Below are 14574 nucleotides of genomic sequence, written 5' to 3'. Positions count from 1 at the left end.
AGATGAGTGACAAACATTCTGAATCAGCTGATTTACAAATTAAGAAAGGGAAACAGCATGTGGTGTAAGGTACAGCATCATCTGTGGGCACAAATTGCAGACAATCTTTCCCATACTCCTTTAACAGAAGTCCTCTTAAATGTTTAAAATTTGGGTAATCAGTACACAGCATACATACTTCCAACTTTCACTGAAAATGTAGCTCAACTGTGTGATCTTCTTGGTTCTATGTTACTAAGTGTACAGATGAGAAAATACAAATTGTATTGCAGAAATACTGATCCATATGGGAGTTTCATATAAAACAGAGCACAAAGCTCTGATGGAAAGCATCACTTTTTCAAACTAGTACAAGTTTGAAACGCAGGAGAGCAGTATATGTAAGGTAGTTTTAGATTCATATTTTTATAGGCTTTGCGTTTTCTAAAGCAATATTTCCCAAAGGGACTTGCAATGTACGTCTTTAGCAGGTGATATCAAGCATTAATACTCTCAGACACTGCTCCAACTAGATACAACCTGTTTAAATATTCTATTTTATCAAATAGTACCTATGCCATAAATGCCTAATCTGCAGAACCTTAAACCCTAAAAGTCAGGTCAGTCCTATCTTATCTATTTTAGGAATACGGGGTTCACACCAGTAATAGCAAGTGAATACGACAAGAATGTACCGAACATTGAACCATGCATCATATTTAGTTGAGGAGTTTCATTAACCTGTACCAGACAATTTTACCTTAATTTCTTACTATCGGTTTCCCAAATTGCAGAATCTAAAGTGTTCTCCTGAAGCCTAGAAAGCCGACTGCATAATGACTACTGCAACACCAGAATAAATAACTATTAGTAGTAAAAGGATTAGGCTGCATGTTAGTTCAGTTTTCAACATGATTTTAAACAATTTCATATATTATTTTTATTTGTAAAGCACCAAGCATTGATGGTAGCCATGCTTGAAACACAAAAAATATTGTTAGGAGAATTTGAAATGCCTTTAATCGGTCTCATTTATAGGTCTACGTTTTAAACGTATATACTTTTTACTTGCTTTCAATGAGCGTATAAATTCTGTCTGGAATTTTAATTATAGGTCCTTTATTTATTTTGCTAAATAAGTACTTGCTCTCCACAGAAGCTCATGTTTTCTGCTTCATTTCTATTTTTGAATACATTGTTTTCACATCATTACAAATATGAATTATTGCTAACTAGGGTCTTGCAATGGTGCACTGGACCAGTCAGAGGAAAACTTGCTTTATTGGTGGTTATGAAGGAGCAAACATTTAGAAATCTGCTAAGAAATTTGAGGATGAAAATATGTTTTGTTAAGGACAGACAGTTATTTATAATTAAGTCTTTGAATTCAACAATTAACATACTCAAAGAAAAGTAAAATTCTCTCAAAATATTTTTTAAAAAAATCTGTTTGGCATTTAAAACTTTTTATCAGATGTCTTTACACCAAATTAAAAACACTTTCGTATAAACAACCCAACCCACATGTGCCATCTGGGGCAGAAGTAGGAACGTTCACTAAAGCCTGATTCAACAACATCTGTCTCTCTTACTCCAAATATTCCATATCATATGATGCGCTATCTACACATAAAGGTGCATATACAGACTCTTCTTATCCCCTCAATTAGTGAATCTCAAACTTACTCGCCCACCTTGTGCTAAACTGCCCAGCAGACGACGAGTTTTACTAGTATTTCCTAGTGATAACTTAAGAAATACTGGCTCCGCAATATTTGTTTTCCACTTGTTTCACACATACATGCTACTGACGTTGATTACATGTTTTAAGTTCAGCTGGTTTGATGGGAAGTGTTGCAGGTACCCTTTCCATAGAATCGGATGCAGTTGAAGAACCAATATCGGGAGGTTGAGTGCCATGTGCAACATCATTCATCTTAAAGTGCAAAGTGCATCCCGTATAAAATTCCAGTCTATCTCTGAACTCCAGTCTATCTCACTGCTGCCAGCTGTTCTATATCCACATTATCATGCTACAAATATTCACTTGTGACATTTTTCTGCAGTAATGTAATACTTAACATTTCCATCTCCTTGCACCATTTACTTGCTAAAACTAACACTTACCAGAACAGATATGTCAGATGTGTGACTTTCTATGTGATTTACCACTTTGTAGTTATTATATTTCATTGATTGTGTTCCTATACGTGCCTTATGCATTAATGTTATCTGGAAACAATCAGACTTGTCAGTTCATCACACACCGAAAAGACTTTCCAAAAAGAGACCAGATTGTTAGTGAAATGAGTAGTCTTGGCAGATCAAACGACAACACTAACACCCATACAGTGATGTAACGGATGTTCATATAGCAACAATATCTAATCAGAATGCTACCGCATGGTTAAAAATTGTCTACGTCTTTCAACTTAAATTGTAAATTACAGTCGCTCATCAGTGTGTGACTGATCACATCCACAAGAATATTACAGTCTTAAGAATCAGTATACGACCACCCTAAAGACTAATTAGAAGTTAGAAAGTTAGAGAAAAGCAGTATTCCACCTTTTGCAGCAGATATTGAAGAATTCCATTCATTTTTGTCTGCTGGAATTTGAGCTTGCAATTTCCAGTCACTGGCCATTTCAATTATTTTGGCACCAACAGATTATTAATTTTGCCAGACCATTTGTGATTGCCCATACCCGTGAATTGTTAAACAGATAGGCAGATTTGTAATCTTCTACATCAAAACCCTTCCAAAAAAAGCCAGTATAAAAAATATTAGTTGAATGGAAAATCATAATAATAATGATGTATTCCTTTTGTATTTTATCAAAGTCCAAAAGCACGGCTATCCCGGATATCTTTCTTTCTTACAGTCACTGAAAACGTGCCCATTCCAAAAATGCCTCCTTGAGCTTGAACCTTCTTGTTCTCCATTTTGCTTTTTGTCTCTGGCCCTCATTACATCCTCTTAACAATCCGCCTATGTACTTCATTATATTCAGCAGGCCAATTAATCTGCACTTTATAGCAACTCTGAAATGGATCATACATTTTCCTCTGCAAGTCCCTGCACCATTTCTCCTTGATACTCTTAAAATTAGTCAAAATCTCTGATGAACTTGAACCCCAACCCACATACTCAAACACTCTTAACAACATCAACATGGCTGAAGCACCCACACACATCATGGAACTGACACAGTGGTACATCATCTTTTCATGTTAGACTTATTCTGAATTACTGAAAAGAAATGTGGAAATTTCTACAGATGAGTCCCAATAATTGACATTCAAAAATAGCATTATCACGCGTTCTCTACAACACAATCTGATGTGTAGTGCATACAGCCCTGATAAGAAGTAAAACCTTGAGGTTCGCTAGACATCAATGCCATGCACCAGCATTTCCTTCTCCAATGTAGACCTAGCAGGAGTTCAATGTCAGAAGCTTATATTTCTCAATAGGTGAAACATATATAAATTAAATAGGTGAGATAGAACTGAACTTTGGGGAGTGTGGGAACCACATCCTAAGGTATAGTGTTTGGAGGAGGTAGATTTGTCTACATCAGACTGTTGCTGAACGCCAAGAAAAAAGGACTGAAGCTAACTTCATGCCCAACCATTCATTCTCAAAACATTTTCCAGCAAGGTAAGGACAGATCCATGGTGTCAAACGACAGCGAAAGTTCCAAAAACATCAAGACAGCTGCCTGTCTGCCATAATGAAACTGCAGTAACTGTTCTTGGATATCCAACATAGCTCTCTTTGTGCCTCTACATTTGTTGAAGCCAGATTGCTATTCCGATAAAAGGCTATTTAATTCTCAGGACATGCAACTTATTTCCAAGTATTCCTCTAGCAGAGCTACAATTACTATGCTAAAAAATATAAAGAAGCACTCAGTTTATAATTGCAAGCAATGCTTGGATCAGTAGCCATCTTCTTTGAAACGTGGTAGGGAAAACACAGCCTATTGCATTGCATCTGGCTAGACCCTCCTTTGACAGGAACCACTCACTATTAGACATATGATCCTCTAAAAACAGCTCTTTGAGAAGATATGCAGGTATAACATCATGCGTACAGCCTTTTGGATGTAGCGTAGAAACCACATTTATCAAATCTTTGTTGATAGCAAATTGCTTTATTTTGCTGTACTAAATCAAAGTAGAAAGAACCCTTCCCTTGATCATGACTTTTTTCAGTAATACTACTGAAAGTAGATGACGCTTCGAGTTGCTTCTCCTGACTGTTTTGATGGAAGAAGTCCCCCACAGAATCACCAAAACCCAGTGAAATATGCGGTTTATATTCAGGTCCAGGTTTTTGCATATAGTTCATCAAACTTTTAAGTAATTCCATTTTGAACATCCAGCAGTTGAGAAAGGATTTATGAATCAAGAGGCCTTTGCCGTTAATATTAACTTTTTACTAAACATTGTGTAAGAGTTTTACCAAAAGCTCTGCAGCGGATCTTTACTCTCTTAAATTCCACTTTCTGCCCTCTCTATTTCAGATTTTAAGCTCCTCTGTGAACCACAAGATTCCCAGATTCTAGAGCAGTTACTCTTTTTCCTCTTCAAAGGGGCTACTATATCTAACATTTTCTTAAATTTTGTCCAAAATGTGTGCAGAAATTCCGAAGTCACATGGGGTAAATGCCAAGATATAAGCATCCGTTTCTTTGTGAAGTCTTTAAATTTCACATAATTTTCTATGATTTTCTAGAAACGTGCACAAAGATTTGGTCTGTCAGAGGCATCTCATTCTGGAAAGTTATTAAAATAGAATCTGTTTAGGATTGCTAAATAATCTCAGGATGAACTGGATCAATCAACTCGGATTTATAAAGCACGGCTATTCACCCGTGAGGGTACACAGGTGCTAGGGATTGGGATTAGAATCCAACACAGGCTTGTGTGTGGGTTCACATAATAAAACCTAACTTTTAAAGATATAAAAACTGTTGTGAAATAGAGTTGTCAGATACTCTGTCAAAACCCTTTAATACTTAACTTTTCTTACCTAGAGAGAGCAAACCCTCACAAAACTTTCCAAATTCATCAAGAAACATATCAGTACACTGAGAATGCATTAAAAGCGCTAATTTCTGAAAAGACATTGTCATTTCTTTAAGGAGAAACAATGAGTAAAGCAGATCTAACTCGATCACCAATTCTACCCTGAAAACTTTAGCTTCATATCACCTAGTTTAAAATGACCTGTAGATTGTGAGGGAAACATGTCTGTCATAGCAAATAAACGTTTGTATTTGACTGCTAATAGGTCTGCTATGTTATGTGCATTCCCAACCACTGACTTATACCTACTGCGGCATAAAGAAATTAAGAAATAGTAACTGCATCTTCTAGGACAGACCCAAGACATAATTTCTTCTGGTGATGTTCAAAGTACCCATGTTCCACTCGATACGTTTCGCCCACTTTACATGTGTTTCTGGATTCTCTTTCTGCACCAGATATCGAAATAGTGGGTTCTTTTTACAGTCACCATTCGACTGCTTACCACTGTTGAGGAAGGAGAAGAACCGAGGCCACAGAACATTCTTACTCTGAATGACAGTGAAAGGGAAATGCATGCAGGGAGCTTAAACAGTGAACTAGAGCACCCTATAAACATCCATGTGATCCCCAAGCCCAACATATGATATGTGGGTAAATACCTTAAAATAGATAGGAGTTTGAATGCTGTGACAGGGGAGGCCGTCAAATAATCACTTCTTTAAATAAAAAGGTTGAAAAGATTTGGCCTAGTTTCATCTGTCAGTGACCATGACTTGGAAGATTGAAGCCCTGGTGACCTCGAAGTTAGATTATACTATTACTTTTCTTAAGGGTATATTATGCTAACACACAATTAAAACACTACTAAAGATACATAATCCAGTGAGCAAGCGTATTTCTGCATCCAGAGATCTCAATAAGATTTCTGTCAAATTTTATATTACCTTTTAGTACCCCTGCTTAGTGTTTAAATGCCTACAAGAAGGCGGCTCCAAAAACATGAAGGATAAATATAAAAGGGCATGTATCGCCTTATGTTGTGGTCTTCCAGATCTGCTGTTTGTCCTTCAGTTCAATTTCACTGACTGGGGGCAGGTGGGCAGTACTCGGAAGCACATGCGCGTCTTAGTTCTTTCACATAATCTATGGATTATCTGATCTCTTCTCAAGAAATACACACTTGGGACATTTTTGGGGAGAAACTGCTATGGATATGTAATTGTATCTTTCTGTGTTTTACTCTTCTCACCGATAGGATTTTTATTTTGTTTAATATTTATTTTTCCAGTTTTATGTGAGATTTCTTATATTCACATTGTTGTTTAGGCTCATTTGGTTAATGGATGTCATTTAATGCTCACTGATTTTACTCTGTACATGTGTTTATTTATGTATTACTGATTTTTCAAACAATGATGGAATATCGATCCGTTCATAGTTAATATCTAATGCAAGAGTCTTGCACCAATAAATATATGTGTTGTGTGATCAATTAATTAATAAACATCCTATGCTGGATATCAGGATGGCAATCCACTTGGGCCTTTGCTGCTATTGTGAAAAAGCGGATATCGATATTGAGGAGTTTCCACTACAATACTAACTTTACATATCCTTTACATGGTTAAAATGGGTTGGAATAACCTCCTTTCTAAGACCGGCATGTTCAGACAGATATTTAGGGCAAATATTTTAACAAACAACATCCCATAACAAAGAAGGAGTTTATAGATTTACTTAGTACCATTAACGCAATCACGTTAACTGGTAAATTTGTGCTTGCTGGTATTTTGCAATACTTAAGTAACTATCAGTTACTGTAAATAGTTATTGACAAAAAGTTATTTTACTAAGAATTCGACTGTACTATGTAGATTATTTGGATCCAGTAAAAAGGAAGCTTAAGGCACTTGAATATACCTAGTGAAGACTTTTTAAAGGCATTCTTGATGTACAGTTTTCATATAGAAACCCAAACAGAATTTGTGCAATTAAACAGCAAATGGATATTAAAACTATAAGGCAATGTAATATTGCCCCCTCGTCACAACAGAAAACAAAAATAACGTAATCCGGCACAAAAGGTTTTTTGTTGTTACCATTACCAGGAGCTAGTACTCCAGTTCAAGATACATATATATACAATAAAAAGTGGGAACCGTTGTCTCTCCTACAGTCAAAGGCCTCTAATTGAAATAGTTTAAACAGTGATTTCACAATTGCAGTGGTGTCAAAAACAGGTCCTGAAGATATAGGTAACACGCCACACTTTAAGGACACCGCATGTGATAAATTTACATACAATACATCAAAATAGAAACTATTCACATAGCAAGAAGTCATCTTATAAATCTGGCTTGGGTCCGAAACTACTTCATAAACATCAGATTCAAAGTGTTTTAAAATGTTCCTGTTGCCCCTCTTTAAGTTATTTCAATGTATCTGTTTTGTGTCTACCAGGATGAAGTGGCAGTGTATTAGCTATCCTGGGAGCAAGAGAGCGGCCACCCGCAGGCATAGTAAGATTGTAAATCACAAGTGTTCAACTTTAAAAACAAAAATAAATAAAATAAATACAATGTCACACAGCTGCTCTCCTTGGGATATGTTGGTCTAGAATGCTGAAATGGTTCATTTTTCATTACTAGGTATCATAATTTCAATCCAGGATCAATTCTGTGCAAGAAGGTTGATGTGCAGTGATATTTTACATAAAATCAGGACTTTTTTGTGTGTGTGCACCTCTACAGGTTTGGTGATTAAGGGGAAGGGGTTGTGTAGGGGTGAGAAGGATAAAGGTAATGTGCAAAAGAAGCTTACTAGGTCCTAAAATATTATAATATCCATAAAAGAATGCAGTCCAAAGGTGTATCATCATCATTAAAAATATAACCCAAATGAATAAAATCGAACAAAGCTCTCATTAGATCAAATTGCCAATGATGGAGCAAGTCTCATAAAAAATATGCATCTTTTTTACAGTACTAGAATATACTTTTTAGGGCAAATGCGGCTCTGAAGACCTGCATATCTGGACAACGCACACCTTTCATTATACATCCCTCACATGCAATTGCTATTTCAGGCTATACCTTTTCAATATGCAATGCCAAATCACACCTCCTGATGTTTCCATCAATCTTAGCGCTTGTGAGATAGTTTGCATAGTAGGTTGGTAATACCTTAAAAGACAGATGTTAAGGGAAATGGGGTAGAGGGCATATGACTGTAGTATTAGACACACAAACTACAGTTTTAAAAGGTGGTACTCGATACATTTTTTTTTCCGAGTGAACTATACCCGTCTCACAGAACAGAAAAGCAGGTCCATCATTTTACACAAGATGGAAACTGTTAGTTGCTTTACATTCAAAGCCCCCCCACCAAAATGTCTTCATTACAGGCTATGAAAAGTATACTATGTTGTCAGTGGTTCATACAGGACACCGGTTAAACAACCATGCAGACAATCATGACAAGCACAATCGTCATGAGGGCAGGATACCGGTCTTGGAAGTCCACAAATCCACCAAATATGCCATGTTCCTACTATGTTTGCACCAACCACTGAGGCTCCCTCTCAGCTGGCCCAAGACTTCCTGTTTTCAGACTTTTTCTGGCTCCTGTCATCAGGTCTCAAAGATGGCCCTCCTTCGGACTTCGCAAGTGCTGTCAGGGTCGCCAGGTTGGAAGCAGAGCCGGACAGGTTGCCGCTCCTCCGGTTTTCTGCTGTTGCTCCAACCTGTAAGCGCAGACCAGCGCTGCGCCGCCGTAGAGATCCTGTGGCTTTCTTCAACCGGTCAGGCCTCACAAGAACTCCATAGCCAGGATTGCACTTGAAATACTGTTTTCCACCTACAGAGCCATCATTCTTCCCTTTAGGAAAACAGACAAAGTGCCGATTAGTTTTGAACATTCACTTGTCACTCCATCCGTGTATTAAAATAACATTATCACTTGCACACAGAAATGATCATGATTAATTAACGACAGCTCTAAAGAGTTGGTGACAACAGTCTCTTGATAATTATACATCTACATGATTTATTATACCCATCTCATAGCTCAGTTGTATAGTGCATTGCAGATGTGAAGGAAGTAACAGGAGTGTGAAAGGCAGCTGCATGCAATAACACTGTCAAGCAATTCCTGAAAATACTCACTGAGTTTCACCACATTATCAAAACTCATTAAAAACTGCCAAGTAAAACTAGAAGCAGATGCATCTGACCCTTTTCTAAACTTGCTCCCGGCTCTAAGGCAGTGAGAGCAGGAGAGTGATACAAAGCTTAAAGGTCATACTGTTTGCATAATGTGACCGGTGGCCATGCTCCGCTTCCGTGTGACTCCAGATCTAGCTATAAGGGTTCCCTGTTCACCTTTGCATGAAGAAATTCGTTTTTGTATCAGTGGATTCCTCAGGGACCACAGGCAATTCCAAGATAAAGGTTACAATGCCAATAGCTAAAGATTTCGCAGTCCGTATTGCATTGCAAATGCTTGTTAGAACTTTTGCCCTGTTTGTGACCGAAGCGTTATCCTGCAGATGTGAGAGGGGACTGTTGGTACCTGGATTACTATTCTCCTATGGTCTTATTGGTCTGATCTGGATCTTCTAAGGGGGTGCCCTGCAAGGCAGTGTGAGGCCCACAGCGAGCGACAGCAGGCTGTTACTGATCACTACATTTAGTTAGGACGTAATGATCTGGACATAACTTTGGTGTGCATGGACAGAGTGATAGAAAATGAGGTTACCACAGCGCTGATGTTTGTTAGATAGTTACAGCCCTCTGCTGGTATTCAGTGACCAACGTTCCAAATGCTTGCTTATACAGAAAAAACACAATGTTCTGGCAGGTTGATATCTCCAGAGTAAAGGCCTGAATACAACTGTGGTAACCAGTTCGGCCAAATACTTGCGTAGACCATTCTTATGGATATGTAGAGTTCATATTTAGAATAGGCGTGACGTTACATTTTAAAACTTGCAGATGTAAACAATGAGGATAGTTTGGACCTTGTGTAAAAGAGCTGCAGTACCAACAATGTCTGACGGCAGCACCAGCATTAAGCTTATACTAGCTGTTTTAAAAATAGGTATGGACGGTCTAGTTTATAAAAGAAAGAAAGTTGCTGTAGCGCGGCCACTAAAGTGAAAGCGGACCGCACTGCAAATTAACCCCTTCAGCGCGGCGCGGACTTCCGCGCCACGCTGAAGGTTCCGTGCGCGGGCGGGGCCATGACGGAACGGTTCCGTCATGAGCACAGCGCAACCGACGTGCATGACGGAACCGTTCCGTCATGCGCGTCGAAGGGGTTAAATAAAGAAGCGCGGCTGCCTGAGTGAAAGCGGACTGCTGAGTAAGTTAAATAAATAAAGCAGCGCGGCTGCTAAAGTGAAAGCGGACCGTGCTGCAAATTATAAAAAAATACATAACAATGTAAAAGCAGGCTGCGGCACTGCCAATTAAATAAAGTAGCTTGGCCGCTAAAGCGGGATGCGCTGTAAATTACAAACAAAAACTAACAACAATGTAAAAGAGGGCTGCGGCGTTGTGTGGGTGGAAGAGGGAAAGACCATTAAAGAGAATATTGCTCGCCCACTAAATAACGCAGACCGTGTAACGATCCAAGTAAAAGGTCCAGTCGTTATGAGCGGTAACAAATGCAGACAAGGCGGTACCAAGGAAGGACTAACAAATAGCTCCTGAATCTCTGCAGCAGGTTGATCAATCCACTCTGCCATTTTACTGGAATTGTAGGCTGGACCTTGCAGAGTATGCTCAGACCTGTAGAGGAGACACATTATCTCCAGGAACAAACCTCCTATACCAGTACGGCTAGAAAGGGCCAAAGGACTTGTGATTGGTACTTCCCAGTCCTACCAGTCATTGAAAGCAGTATCGTACGGAAAATTGGGGGCTTTTCTCACTAACAGTAACAGACGAATTGGAAAGGTAGGTAGGATTGAAAAGGGACAGTCACTTTTCAAGAATGGCAGGGTATCAGGGCGCTATACATGAGCCCCTTAGCATTACAGATGGACTAATTCATATATTTTTAGGCACATGGAGATTAAAGTGATTTGCCCAGGATGCGTGAGCCTCCCGCAAGACTTGAACCTGGTTCCCCAGCTTCAAAAACGGCCCCTCAAGCCGTTCAGCCACATCCTCTCCCCCAATTCCTCACGTGATTTGTAAACCCGGTCTAATTTTTTTTTTTTGATTTTCCTACTTTCCTAGCTACAATAAACATGTTTAGCTCAATATGTCACTACCAATTACTACAACCTAACTCTTTACTTCTTCGCCCATTAAAGTCACATTTAAATGTTTGACGTTTTTTAACAAAAAACTACTAATGCGTAGGGCGGCCGTCTAAGTGAAAGAAGAACGCGTTGAAAGTTAAACAAATAAAGCAGCGCGGCCGCTAATGTGAAAACGTGGACCGCGCTGCAAATTATAAAAAAATACGTAACAATGTAAAAGCGGGCTGGGGCACTGCCAATTAAATAAATAAAGCATCCCGGCCGCTAAAGTGAAAGCGGACCACGCTGCACATTTTAAAACAAATACGTAACAACAATGTAAAAGAGGGCTGCGGCGTTGTGTGGGTGGAATAGGGTAAAGACCATTAAAGAAAATAGTGCTCACCCACTAGATGATGCAGACCGTGTAATGAGCCATGTAAAAGGTCCAGTTGTTATGGGCGGTAACAAATGCAGACAAGGTGGGACTAAAAAGCCTATGTATGAATTAGAAGCCAGCCTGTACGAAGGACAATGACACAAGCCAATGACACATATGGGCATAGAGTGGGCGGGGCTTCCAGTGCATACCCTAATACAGCATGCCTCACATAGTGCGCAGCGTATGCGCGCTGCCGCTAGGCTCGACCTAAAAACAGTTACATTTATTAGTGATGATGGAAACAAAGACCGACCTGAAAGCCCTACAGTAGCGAAGGAAGGAATAAAGAGAATCTCATAGCTGAAATAAAGGGCAAAGCTTTACACGGTCAGACTTTATTTTTATTAATCACAGGCTGCGTGTGTGTGGATCTGCGTTCTGCACTGGGGAAGGGGGGGAAGTCTTTGGACGCCCAGGGCTAACAACTGCAAACATTAATGTGCTCGGCTTCAGCACAAGATTAAGAACCACAAACCGTTAATGGGCCTAGGGCTACAAATCAATGAACTGTGAACTTTGGCTCAGATGTGCCATCTGCGGGACCATAAGTGTCTTTCTTGGAGTCTTCTCCTGCATCTGTGGGGACATTAGACACTTAAAGAAAGAAAGTACACAAGCACTGGCAAAGCCAATAGGTCTCGCGCCTATGCAAGAACTATTGGCTTTGGCAATGTGTTTTTGCCATGTTGTACACCAGCGGGGCTGCTGTTCAGCATGGCTCGAAGTTAGTGGTGTAGAGGAGAGTGGTATGGAGTGTCAGAGTGGAATGGCAGACAATGGAGTAGAGTGTCATAAAGTGCAGAGGCAGAGTGTTGTGTATTGGAGTGGCAGAGTGGAGTTGCATTATGTGTCGTACAGTGGACTGGCGTAGAGTGAATTGGCGTAGAGTGTTGCAGAGTTCAATGGAGTACAGTGCAGCGGCATAGAACTCAACGGTGTAGAATGCAGTGGTGTAGATTAGAGTGGTGCATAGTAGTGTGTAGCACTACACTCTACGCCACTGCAAAGTGGAGCGATGCAGAGTGGAGTGGAGTGGTGCAGAGTACAGTGGCGTAGAGTGAAGTGCTGTGGAGTGCAGTAGTGCCGAGTAGAGTGACAGAGCACAGGGGCTGAGAGTGCAGTGTTGCAGAGTAGAGTGTTGTAGAGTGCAGTGATGAAGAGTGGCGTAGAGTGCATTGGCATAGAGTGCAGTGGCGCAGAGTAGAGTGGACTGGTGTAGAGTCTACTGATGTAGAGTGTTGCAGAGTACTATGACGTAGAGTGCAGTATTGTAGAATGTAGGGGAGTAGATTAGAGTGGTGCACAGTAGAGTGTACCACAGCACTCTACACCACTGTAGAGTGGAGTGGTGAATTGTAGGGTGTCAGAGTGTAGTGGCGTAGAGTAAAGTAGCACATGGTGCAGTGGCTTAGAGTGGTGCACAGTAGAGTGGCATAGAGAGCAGTGGTGTACAGTGCAGTGGCGTAGAGTGTAGTGCTGCAAAGTGCAGTGGAGTAGTGTAGTGCTGCAGAATGCAGTGGGGAGCTGCAGAGTGCAATGGTGCAGAGTGCAGTAGTGCAGAGTAGAGTGGCGTAGAGTTTGGTGGCCAAGAGTGCAGAAAAGAGTTGTTTTAGAGTGCAGTGGTGTAGAGTGCATTGGCACAGATGGAAGTGGAGCAGGGTAGAGTGCAGTGACTTAGGGTGGAGTTGAGTAATGGCATAAAGTGATATAGAGTGCTGTGTCAAAGTGTAGTGGTGCAGAGTAGATTATAGTTGCGTGCAGTGGAGTGGCCTAGAGTGCAGGGGTGTAGAGTGGAGTAGTACATAGTAGTGTGTATTGGCATAGAGTGGTGCAGAGTATAGCAGAGAGGTGTAGAGTGCAGTGGTGCAGAGTGGAGTACAGTGGTGTGGTGTAAAGTGGAGTGGTGCAGAGTGGGGTGGCGTGGAGTATGCATGGTGCGGTAGCACACTGCCATTACAGACAGCACATTTGAATTGAAATACTTATGTTTACAGACCTTCAGCTTTACAAATAAAACTATAGAGTGTACAACTGATGTCTGGAAATGGCATCACCTAGTGTATTGATTTGTTTTGACGATATTAAAGTGTTTGTCTCCAACACCCTTCAGAATTAACATAAAATCTGTCTTCGAATGCACAATAATTGTGACAATATAAGATTTACAGACCTGTTTACCGAAAGGAGCACCCGTGGAAGAATACAAGGAGAGGTAGTGTGAAAAGGCCCTGCACCTTGGGAGGGAGGGACTGAACCTGGACAGCCTAAAACAAAGCCAGTAAATAGAAAGCCAGAAACAGTGTTCCAACCCACAAAGCCAATGGTAAGCAATGGGTGGCATGCATTTCCGGGGAGCTTTCCGAATGTCCCAAGATGTCTTTAGCAAACCAGAGAGCTGCGCTCCTAAACCAATCGAGCCTCTTAAAGCAGCATTACTGTCTGGAAAAGAAAGCGGGTTACTTTGGAGGAGGTAAGCCTCCAGGCCCGCATCCCCAGCCCGCGACAGCTGCGAGAGGAGATGCAGGCCTCTTAGGCGAACCCCTGCGCCTGGTGCTGTGCAAGCAAGTAGCGACAATGCACCCGAGGATCAATACATCATTTATTTTAAAAGAAGACGGAGAAAAACGTGCATCTGAAATTCATGTGAAAGGTCCAGGTCGGCCCCTTCCCAGCAGCACCCGAAGCAGAATCCTGGGAACGGAACACTTATGATGTCAGGTTCAACATTATGCTTTCAGATTCATCGCAGGATCATTTTTGTGACTAAACAGTCGGGTTTTCTCAAGAATTGGATTAAACCCGTGCCTTGCCTGCGCCCCCTGTTAAACTGGAACACATGTCATCTCCCACAAGGGATGATGACACG

General features: G+C 40.6%; 1 protein-coding gene across 1 annotated transcript in view; it reads right to left on the bottom strand.

Annotated features, from left to right (window-relative positions):
- Positions 1–6276: 6276 nt before the first annotated feature.
- KIF13B (kinesin family member 13B) overlaps positions 6277–14574 on the bottom strand; it is a 712974-nt gene continuing 704676 nt past the window's right edge. Inside the window, exon 40 of the mRNA XM_085613040.1 lies at positions 6277–8895. Coding sequence (XP_085469166.1) covers positions 8600–8895 — 296 coding nt within the window. The 3' untranslated portion in view covers positions 6277–8599. The remainder of the gene's footprint in view (positions 8896–14574) is intronic.

The sequence above is a fragment of the Triturus cristatus genome, chromosome 6, assembly GCF_964204655.1.
Source record: "Triturus cristatus chromosome 6, aTriCri1.1, whole genome shotgun sequence".
Classification (NCBI taxonomy): domain Eukaryota; kingdom Metazoa; phylum Chordata; class Amphibia; order Caudata; family Salamandridae; genus Triturus; species Triturus cristatus.
This window is presented reverse-complemented; position numbering and strand designations above follow the sequence as displayed.